This window comes from Metopolophium dirhodum, chromosome 2 (assembly GCF_019925205.1).
Source record: "Metopolophium dirhodum isolate CAU chromosome 2, ASM1992520v1, whole genome shotgun sequence".
Taxonomy (NCBI): Eukaryota; Metazoa; Arthropoda; class Insecta; order Hemiptera; family Aphididae; genus Metopolophium; species Metopolophium dirhodum.
In genome coordinates this window covers 36,445,561-36,457,688 of record NC_083561.1, presented here as the reverse complement: position 1 = coordinate 36,457,688, position 12,128 = coordinate 36,445,561, and the positions used below count along the sequence as shown (strand labels likewise).

The window sequence follows — 12,128 nt, the reverse complement described above, 5'->3', positions numbered from 1 at the left end:
ATGAATGAAATACCTGAACATGTATTCACATAGTCGGACATGTTATTTTATTTCAATTTTTTTAAAATCTATGGTAAGTAGTAACATAATTAAGGTACCTAAAAATAAAAAAAAATTGTATTTATAATATTGTATTAAATATTTGTATTTGTATTCAAATACTTAGTGAGTAATCGCAAAGGGCATTTTTATACTAGTATTTTAAAAGTATTTTTAATACTACTTTATTCCAATACTAGTATTAACTATTAGTTGTGTCCGGATGTCCGGTGAAGAGTTAACTCATTGTTTTAAAGCAATTAAATTAAAATAGTACATTTTATCGTATAAAAGTATGCCATATTTATTTTTCGTGTATTAATGGTCAAACTGTTAAATGAACTGGCCCTACTGCGGACCTGCAGTGACTGACTCAAGCCTTCGTCCTATGCTGCCTGTATAAATTTTTATCAGTGTCCATTCTGATTGTTATATTCTGTGATCTTAGTCCGTGCTTCTATCCATGGCTAAATACTTAGCTCAGTATTTAGCCATGCTCCTATCTGTCATGGGCAGTTGTAACTTGTATTTACCATTTTACTATTTATTGGAGCATTTGGAGCCCCGGATGGCCATAGATAATATAATATATATCACGGACTAAGATATACTTAGGTATATATTGTTATATTCTGTGCAATTAGTGTATACTTGTCTATGCTAGTGCCTATTCAAATAACAAATACAAGTTTGAAGCATAGATAATATATAATATCTTATATTATCTATGGTTTGAAGTTACAATTAACTATAGTGGTTAGTGACGGTGAATTGCGGAAAAAAAATCTAATGTAGAATTATACTGAGGATTGACTAAATAAAAAATAATTTATAAGAATTATATTATTTTATAAATTTTATATTGGAAATAAAATAAATACTGTATATTAAGCTAAACATTTTCTTATACCCTAAAAATACAATATTACTACCTACATAATAGTTATATATATTATGTATATAAAATGTCACTATGGTGTTTTTCGGCATTTTTAACAGCGTACTCAAAATAAACGCGATCAAGATGTAATTCAAACTAACCACAGACCAATTAGTTAGAAAAATTAAAAATAAAGTAGGTAGCTGCAGATCTAGCAAAGTTAACTTTATATAAATAAATAATGTAGGTGAGCCATTCTACAAAAGAAAAAAAACTAGTGTAATATAATCACATAATACCTGGTACATCACATATTGATATATTATTTACATTTTAATTTATGTACAAGCTATAAGCATCGGTATCGTGGTATGCATTTCTTTTATATACCTATATAATATAGGGTAAAAGATAATTATTATTAATTTTTTTATACATTAATTTATATACAATTATTATTATTATAAGCACCGATATCATGACATACATTTTTTATAAAATAACAATTTTTAACATAATATACTATATAGGTACAATATTGATTTCAATTCTAATATATAGTTTATAAAATAATTCTTATATATTATTTATATTTAGTCAATCCCTATAATGCGATAATTACATATAAGTTAATAAAAAAGTAGTAAATTAAACATTGAGGGAATTTCAATAATCTTGAATAATTTCAATTTGAATGAATTATTTCTTCTGTTTACATTGATTCAATAACTTTTAAACACCTCACAGTCTCATATATTTTTACCAGATTCTATAATTAATGCTTAATTAGGACTCGTAAAAAAATGTATGTGACATTCTTTATATTAATTAAAGGTTGTTATTAAAAGGGTACTAATAGTGGGTGAATATTGGTTAACATAGCAGTATAGGCGTGCTGTACTGCCTTCAACTGAAAGATATGCTGCGTAAATTTATTTTTCTGTTAGTGGATATATTATGATATGTTGAATAATTGTTCTTGATGTATACGGTTACAAATTGTATTTTTATTCCAAGAATGAAACATTTTTAAAAATAATAAACGTTTAATAACATTAAGTTGTTTATAAATAAAATAAAACATAATTGCAATTATAAATGTAAAAAAATATTTCAAATATATATATAAATAATATACATAAAATTAGTTTATATAATATAATAGGTATATAAAATCAACTAAGCTAAGGAATAATTCTCTTAGATAAATTTCAAATAAAAATTAGTTTTAGTACTTGAGATAGTATCGCAAACCAATTTTTTCATCAAATTTTGAACAATATCATTTTGTATTTCCAATTCATCCATTTGAAAATCAGTCCATTTACTGTCTTCTTCATACATTTGTTTCACTACAAATTTATTTACTTTCTCTTCACACTCGTCTATATCAATAATCTGATTAATTTTTTTTATAACTATATCACTTAAATCTTTAGGATTTCTTGGTCTTGCCCTAAAATGTTTCAATCTTTTTATAGATCTCTTCCATAAAGGTAAATATGTTTCGTCAATAAATAAGTCTAGTGCAATTTCTTTACAGTAATCAAAAATTAATGTTTTATAATCAGCATGTACAATTGAATCTGAATCTATAATATAATCGTTTGATAATGCACTATGAGAACCATTGAATATATGATTAGCAGCTGTCAAAATTATTTCGTGAACTTCATCAGATGTATAAGGTATGTCAATAAGTGTTTTGTTTTTAGTGGGACTTTTATAGGGGGGTGGTGGCTTATTAGGTATTTCTCTTAGAAAAAATTGTACTTCTTCCGACATGCGAAGACGTTCAATCTGAAAAAAAATACAAGTCCAATATATTATTAAATATAATTTATTCTGAGAAACTTCAAAATAACATACTTCTTCTTCAATACGTATTTGTTCTTGTTTTAACTTTTCTGCTTCTTGTTGGGTATGACTGAGCATATCATCATTACTTTCATCTTGGAAAGTCGGAGGTTTTTTCTAAAACAGATTTAATTAGAAATTTGACTTATGAAGAAATCCAATTAGTTGGTATTATAATCAATTCGTATGAACACATTACATATTTAAAACTATTATTATTACCTGCTCTAGATACTTTTGATAAAACATTTCAAATGAATTTTCATTGTCAACATCAATTTTGTGTTCTAGAGTAAAATCAATAAATGTTTATACAATCCATACATATATTACATTATTTACAAAACTGAAGCGATTTAAGATTAATTATGTTCATAAATTACATAAAAATAAAATTGATATTGCACAACAAATAAATATAAAGTATCTAAAACGTATCTACAAAAAATATAAAAACAAGACCAGAAATGTAATCAAGTTTTTTGCTTAAACAATTAAATGATAAATATTTCTCTCATAAATACAATTTTAAATTTTAAATTTAGTTGAAAATTGTATTTTAAATAAAAAATGTAAAAACAAATAAAATAAAAATACATAATTGATTTACTTGATAAATAATGTATATTATTATAAGTAGGTAATGGATGTTACTATGCATACTTGAAACAAATGTAAAATATTATTATTATGAAGTTGAAGTACATATTTGTGCAAAAAAGCAAATTAACAGCATGCAGCAGAATAAGCATTAATAAAATAAACACATAAGCAAATATTTTAGAGCAGTCAAATTAATTTAATTATTAATTTTTTCACTTACGAAAAATTAAACTTTCTGATAATTTCAACTTTTTTTTTTTAGTAGAAGACCACTTTAAATAAACTGTTAGTTTTTCCATTTCTATTTCATTCAATTTAGGTAAGTACATTTGTAGAATTTTGGGAAAAAGAGTTTGTAAATGCTTCTTGAAAAGTACATCTGAAATAATTGTTGCTTGCTCCGAGAGAATAATCCGGTTTTGATTCTCTTCTTCACGTTTTAAGATCAACAACAATGGAGTTTCTTCAGTTAAATTATTAAGATCATTTTTCTCTGAACGAAATAATGATTTATTCATGTTAAATTTTAATGAGTTTTTTGTATCTTTCAGAAGATAATTAAAAATGTTAGTAGTAATAACCTGAACTTTATCATCAGTATAATTCTCTTTTTGAACCTAAAATATAATACATAAGAAGTTTGGTTAGGTTATTACTTATTAGTAATATATTTAACTTATTACTATGGTATAATTTTATAATTTTACTTACAAAATCACCATGACCATCTGAATACTGTTCAATAAATGTTTTATCCTCAAATATTATTTCTCCTTCACTTCTATCTTCTTCATAAGAAGTTTCATTACTTTGTACACTGTCATTTGATTCTATTATACTATCATTTTTATTAAATTGATATGACCCTTGAAATTCTGATGTATACTCGTCGGATGTAAAATCTGGACTGTAAATATCTTCTAATCCAATTTTATAATTAGGATCCTCAAATTGACTGACACCGTTTTTCTGCATTTCACATACATCAGTATCATTTTCATTTAAAATAACGATGAGATTTCTTTGAATACTACCACTATCAGATGAAATTGAACTTGTATTAAAGCTGTTAATATTGTTATGAATAATCAGTGACTTTTTTTTATCTGTTTCTAGGTATAATTCTTGGTTATTGGAAGTTTCTGACATAATTTTATTTGCGTTAGAATACTTGCATAAAGAAATATCTAAATTTATACCATTGTCAATTATTTCGTTTACTTCACATGAATGAGTTTCTTCCTTAAAATTTACTTTGAGATCATTTGATGTATGAATGTCTAAAGTCTTCTGTGGTTGGGATTCAAAAAAAATATTTACTTCATTTTCAATTTTATGTGATTTGTTTGAAGCATTTACTTCTTTTGCAGTGTGTTTTTCATGTAACTGTACACCTTTACAAACAGGAATTGTCTCTAAGGATTGAAATGATTGTTCTATACAATTATAACTATCAATATTATCTGTATGCATATTGTAATTTTCTTTTGATTTATAAACATTTTTTTTTTGTAACTCATTTACTGGTTTATTTAAAGATATACTATGATCACATTCCTCATTGGTAGTAATTGGATAGAAATATTTCTTCCCATCTGTCCGTGTTATTTTATCGGATTTGTACATATGTTGACTATGATCATTTTCATAATTAATTATATTTTGAAGAACAGAACAACTAGAATTTGTTGAAGAAGAAGAAGAATCGTTTTTCATTGATGATTTTGGTACGTGCATATTTTTTTTCTTTATTTCAACCATCAAACTTTTTCTTGATTCTTCAATTTTCTTGTCATACAAATTTATCTGTTTCAAAAGTTCTTGTTCTTTAGCTTTAAGATTCTCTAATTTAAGTTTTTTTTGTTCTTTTTTCAATCTAAAAGATTCTAACTTTCTAGCTTCAAGTTGTTCTTGTAAAGATAATATCCGTGTATCCAGGTCACTCTGTTCTGAATTTGTACCTTGAAAATAAATTAATATACATTATTAATTTAAACTTTATTTTGAAATTTCAATCATTTTATTTACTTATCGATGTTTCCGTAAGATATTTCCGCAGTTTAACAGGACTTGAAGGTAAAATTGGTGACAATGATCTTTTATCCTTAGTTTTAATTGCATCAAACATTTCATTTTTATAAGGAAAATCATTTTGATTAAATAATTTTATATTTTCATTATGTATGCGGTTACATCTAAACATTTTATAACTAGTTAATAATCATAATATTTAAACAGTTATTAAAAATATTGTATACTTACTTTGTTTTAGAAGTTTGTATGGATTTATCATTGACAGACTGTGAAGAACATTTAACATCTGTTTGAACTTCAATATTTTGAACTTGATTCAATATATTTGTTTCATTATTGATAGGAGAAGTTGCTTGGTCTAATAAACAAAATAACTAATGTTAATAAAAGTTAATCATATAATTTTAAAATGAATACACTAATAAAATAATAAACAATTAGCTAATTTAAAAATATATCTGATTTCAATAATAATATTTATCTTTTTTAGTTTATAAATAAGTAAAAATATAACGATAAATATCTAAGTGAACTATTGATATATGAACTCACTTCTCAAAATGATTTTAGATTTATCCAATTCAAACATCATTGGTGATGTATTATTTTTTGATTCAATTGGATTAACATTGTCACATTCACTATTGTTAGTATCAAAACAGTCAGACTTATTAAATTGTTTAAAAACATGAGAATTAGGTGACCGACAAGGGTGTTCTTCTTTCTAAAATCAATTAATATCTTATTATTTTGAAGTATACATCAAAGGTATAGTAAAAAAATATTACCTTTGGAAATTGCTCCAAGCTTTTTAATTTACGTATTACTTTTTTGGAAGATGATTTGTTTCTTAAATGTTGTAAATGTTCTTCAAGCATTATAAAACGCTGATTATATACTGAATCTATTACTCTACCAAGTCGTTTTACTTGAGATAAGGAGTGTTCCAACTTTTTAACACTACCTCTTTGTTTTTGTTTGAACAACTGAAATTGCTTTTCATGACCCGGTCTATTTTTTAAATTTCTATAAAATGTACATAATATTGATTGTTAAAAATAATTGTTCTAGTAGAATATTAAAATATTATAAAAAGTTCTTACTTCACTTGAAGGTCATACATAGTAACTTCCCACTTCAAGCGATTAGTTAAAGATTTTTCCCTTAAACTAAGTATAGTACGGTGTTGTTTGGCCCTAAGTTCTTCATCCTTAATTAATTGTTCAAACTACAAGAAATATACATCATACTATATATACTATTTACATATTAGTAATTATTTGTATAATATATTCAGTGGCGGGCTGAAATGCTCAATTTTGATGCATCTGCATCAAGTTTTTAAAGAGTTTGTGGCAGTAGCGCTAAAGTGTATGCTAGGGTTCGGTCACGGCCTGACCTCCTTCGGCCACATTTTATTTACATCATACTGAACTTTGTTATAAGTAAACAATGTATATTAGAGTAAATTGTTATGAAATTGCATGATTTAAAATTTAAGTTCTGTCTGCCACTGAGTATATGAGGAAATCAGTTTGACTGCTTACATTTTTTTTTTGTGACCTTAAAATAAATCTTTTAATTTAGGTTGAAACATTTAATTTACGAGTTACTAAAAGATATTTATTCATTTTATGAATGATAAATCAATATTTTTAATATAATATTAAGAAGTTACATACTTTAAGGTTAAAACTTTTAATATAAAATCAAATATTGAATAAATAATTGTTTTATTTAAACTGGTGTCTTCATAATACATTTATATTTTTATTCATAATATTAAAATTTGTTATTGAGTAGGGAGTACTGATTACTAATTCACACTAAATATTTACTACAAGAAACATTGGAAATAAATATATGATTACCATTTGAATAGAAAAGCCAGTTACTGTTTTATCTACACACATCATATTTGACGATAAAGCATTTAATTTGGAAAATGGTGTAGGAAAATCAATATCATTAGAATTACAGTGATCATTCAGTTCAATAGATTGTTCCTGAAATGGTAAAATATCAATTAAAATGTAAGTATATAATAAAATAATATGCTAAATTATTAAAATATAAAAAACAATAGGTACGTTAGATTTAATTGACATGTCGCAACTCATTCTTTCAATATCACATAAAGAGTCATTTAATTGGTCGAGTGTATCAAGTTCTGCTTGAAACTCATCATGGATTTCAGGAAACTAATACATAAAAATATTAATTTAATCTTATAATTTAATTTATTTAGTTAATTCATTACTCACACAATGTGATGATTTATTATTTGAATTATTTTCATCAAATTTTAAATTTATGCAAGTGTTATGTAAATTATTTGAATTGCAATAATTGTTTTTTGGCAACAAATCAAAGTTGAAATTAAGTTTTTTTAAAACTTGTTTAATATCTTCATTTGTTATTATATTCAACTTAGTAAATAGTTTGTCATTATTTATTATATTTCTATTTTCTTCACAATTATTATTTTCAATCGAAGATAAGTTATTAGACTTTGGTTTAACTGGTTCATCAATTAATGAAGATTTATAGCTACCTAAACAGTTTTTTGTTTCAATATGGTGAACATCTGGTAAATTTACCTCTTCATCACAACAATTTACATCTACTTTATTAAATTCAGTAGGTTCAACATTTTTGATTTTATTAGGATACAAATTATTTTTTAATGTGTATTCGCTCATATTTAAATCAGCAGCAGGTACATAGAATTCCAAATTATTTTTTTCTGATTGTTGCAAATTATGTTTACATTTTAATACTGAAATAAAATTCATTGGAGGCGGTAGAGATTTTGAAGTAGAGAATGATAATATATTATTAAGATTCTCAGTTTGGGTTGATTCTGAATAATTATTTTTAACTGGCAAACACTGATTGAACAATAACTCTTGAAGCTCTTCTAGATTGTCAATACTTTTCATAATTTCCTTATGAGATCTAATAGGCAACTGTAAGCCTGTGTGTGATTTAGCACTATTATTTTTAATATCCAAAGGCTTTATTCTCAAATCAATGTCAGGCATAGTCAATGTCTCTCTATTCAAATGAGTACTATCACCTTGTAGTTTTCTGTCATCATGGTACGATTCATTATTTTTTCCAACAAAATCAGTATCAGTATCAATTAGTTTAGGCATCGAAATATCAAATAAATTTTTACCAAATAATTGATAATCATCATTGAATTTTAATTTAGAAAATAAATTTTCGGGTTTGGTAACATCACGTATTTGAGGTTCTAAAATATTAATTAAAAATTAAAAATATTAAGTATTTATTTATACATTAAGAAGATGACATACTTGGGTCTATTAATTTTGTTGTTGACATTTCACTTGGTTTTTTTTGATATTTTTGAAGATGTATATGTACTTATAATCTAATGGTTAAAAAATAATCATAATACATATTTAATTAAATAAAAATTATCAATGTTGTTGTAATTATATTCCTAATTTATATTATGCATGCGAAAAATTAAAATACTTATTATATTACATTTTATTTTATTGTTTAAAATTTAATGGCATGTAGGAAATAAAAAAAACCAGGTAAGTATTATTTTAGAAACACATGCTATCCCTATATTATACTATTATAGTCTAAACAAATTAAATAAAAATAATTACATCTTTGGTATCATTTGAACATTCATCTGTAATTTTAAAACTGTTTATTGACTTTTTTTGCACATTTTTAAGAGCTTCCCTTGATTTTTTAAAACTTTTAATTTCGGGGGTAGGTGACCAAGTTTGATCTACCTAAAGATACATTTTATAAATATCATAAATGAAAAATAATTAATGCTAAGTACTATACTTTAGATTCATTTGATTCAGTTGGTAAATTAATACCAATTTTTTGAACATTTCTAAGAGCTTCTAGTGGTTTTCTAACACTTTTAACTTTAGGCGGAGGTGACCATGTTTGATCCACCTAAAGATAAATTGTATAAGTATCATATAAATGTTAGTATTAAATAACAAATAATTAATGTTTAGTACTAACTTTAGGTTCATTTGATTCAGTTGGTAAATTAATACCAATTTTACATTTGTCTTGAACATGGATATTCTAAAAATATTAAATTGTTGTAAGAAGAAATATTACACTGAAAGTTATATACAGAAATTATTATTATTATTATTTTTTTATTAGTTATCCGCGACAACTTAGGCCGCCATTGGGTGGTTTTTAAACAGTAGGTGTAAACACATGTGTGTAGTTTTGGCAGATTTCCAAGTGGGCACTAAGTATCTGCTATCCCGGGTGGGGGATGGCGGCACTTGTTCTCTGAACACCGTGACTTGCCTGAAGAAAAATGCTGTCCATGAACCGAGGTTCAAACCAGCGCCGATGTGTGTCACAACTGACGCCTTAGTCTGCTCGGCCACTCCGTCCCCCAGAAATTATTTATTTTGTCATAATATAATAACATTTTAGTTCATTATTCCAAAAAATATTGTTGAATGCTTGTTATCAACTAAAAATACTTATTATAAGAATGGGAATAAATCATTGTTTGTAATGAAGTTTGTAAGGGTTAACCTTAAGATATTTTTGATGCAAGTATATTCATAAGTATTATCATTAATTTTAAAATATTTAAGTTCTTAAAGGTATATTGATTATTGAATACAGCCATACAAGATATTTATTGGTATTGCCAATTTCATGGATCGTTTCACAAACATGCGTTTTGGGTTGTGTAGTCATAAGTAATGTTATACATCATAGAATAAACAAATACCTACATTGAATGGTGGTAGGTATATCACTGTACACACTCTAGAGATGTTAATAATGAATGTTATAAGTAATTTACTTTTTTAAGAGTAAACGTAGACTTTACGTCTTTACTTGATTTTAAAATGAATAATATGGACATAGTATACAACACAATATCCATTATGTTTTCTTGGTTTTCTTATAATATAATTAATAATTGATCAATTGCTATTACCTTTTTCTTACTAGAAGCTATAGCTAGTTCTCTTGTAGTTTTTTGTAACTGATCTAATTTTTTTTTTCGTTCTTCTGCCAACTTTTTTTTCTCTAATAAATCTAATTTACATTTTGTAGTTCTTTCTTTTTTTTTTTTTTCAATATATAATTTTGTTTCTATAGCTTTGGTATTTTGTTCAGTTGTATTCTCTTCAACAAAATTATTTAATACTATTTTATCAACTTTGGATGGTTTATTTTTTGGAAGCATACCTAAATGAATAATAAATATTTAAGAAAATTATGATATAATTTAACTATTAAAATATTACTGCATTAGATATGACTTACATTGTTTATTAAGCAGAACAGTTTCATTGATCGTGGGAATTGATGGTCTTATAATTGTTTTATTTAAAATTTGAATTGTATCTTTGACTGTAGGTAAATTTGGTCTACATTTTTGCTTACATGTATCTCCTATAATTATGGCTTCTGATGTATGAATCATATTTTTAGGTTCATTTAGTTTATTAGGACTATTTTCTTGTAAATTTAAACCAATATTTCCATGAGTAGACATCTTTCTATAAAATTGTAAACAATGGTTTATATTGTTTAAGATCACATATGATTTTGGTGTAATCATAAATTAAACCTTGTTCAACAAATATAAATACAAATAATTATAATTCATTAGTTGCACAAGTTAATGTAGAGGTTTCGTTTCAAAATGCGTAATATATTTAAACAGGTATGATACTAGTAAAGAATTATAAGCAAACAAATATAGTGTAAATAAATATTATACTCACTACAGATGTAGGTTTAATATTATAATGTAATTAACCAGTTTTGTAGTGTGACTGTGTGAGATCAACTATATCACTCATAATTGAAATACCTATGACATGTTTAGTTTATTTATTGGACATACAAAATTAATACACTATAATAAGGTAAATTAAAAATGTATAATGAAATATATTATACAAACAGATTTTAGATTTTTCGTATTTTCTGTTACAAAATATAAAAAAATTAACGTAAATATACGAATTCGACAACGAATGCTGTTATCAATTTGTTATCAGTATTTCTAGTATTTACTATTTTTTAAATTTTTTATACCTTGTGCAGTGAAACCACAGATTATATGAAACCACGAATTGAGATAATTTAAACCAATAATCAATATACCTTAGAGAAAATCATATAAAAATAAAACTAGTTATGGCCCATAACTGCATAGGCGCATATTGGGTGTGAATTTACTATTTAGGGGTGGGGGGGGGGGGGGGGGGGGGTGGGGGGTGGCAAGTAGTGGCAGTTGCTCCCCCCCATGTCTTTTTCTGGGTTGATTATCATAATTATTATTGATGATTTTAATGTTCTAAAAAAACTTAAAAATGCCCCATCAATTTTAAATAGTGCTCTAAATTATTTTTATTTTTAATATTAAAGATATAAATTCGATATAATATACATTTTAAACTTTTAAATGGTTGTATAAAAGTTTTACAGACAGAACTTTTCATTTGGATGACTTATTTAATCTGAAAATTCACTATTTTTTTTCTATCCCTAAAGGTTTAGACTTTAGATCAAATATTTTTTTTATAAAAATGGTGTACAAACATGTGCAAATTTTAAAATTTAAATTTAGAAAAAACTTAAAAATGCTCTGAAAATCTTTAAATGCAAAAAATGACCTCAAAATTTAAAATCATCAAAAAATTCAAAGTAGGTA

General features: G+C 25.1%; 1 protein-coding gene across 1 annotated transcript; it reads right to left on the bottom strand.

Moving 5' to 3' along the window:
• Positions 1–1,669: 1,669 nt before the first annotated feature.
• On the bottom strand, positions 1,670–11,463 carry LOC132938979 (centrosome-associated protein 350-like). The gene is given in 21 exon segments (XM_061005963.1): positions 1,670–2,719; positions 2,789–2,893; positions 2,999–3,063; positions 3,600–3,996; positions 4,091–5,340; positions 5,408–5,574; positions 5,642–5,771; positions 5,966–6,137; positions 6,202–6,439; positions 6,517–6,641; positions 7,285–7,419; positions 7,504–7,614; positions 7,678–8,672; positions 8,737–8,779; positions 8,781–8,813; positions 9,064–9,195; positions 9,254–9,370; positions 9,443–9,508; positions 10,398–10,651; positions 10,730–10,965; positions 11,194–11,463. Coding segments are annotated over 20 exon segments (5,367 nt in total). The 5' UTR covers positions 10,962–10,965; positions 11,194–11,463; the 3' UTR covers positions 1,670–2,119.
• Between the last annotated feature and the right edge of the window lie 665 nt (positions 11,464–12,128).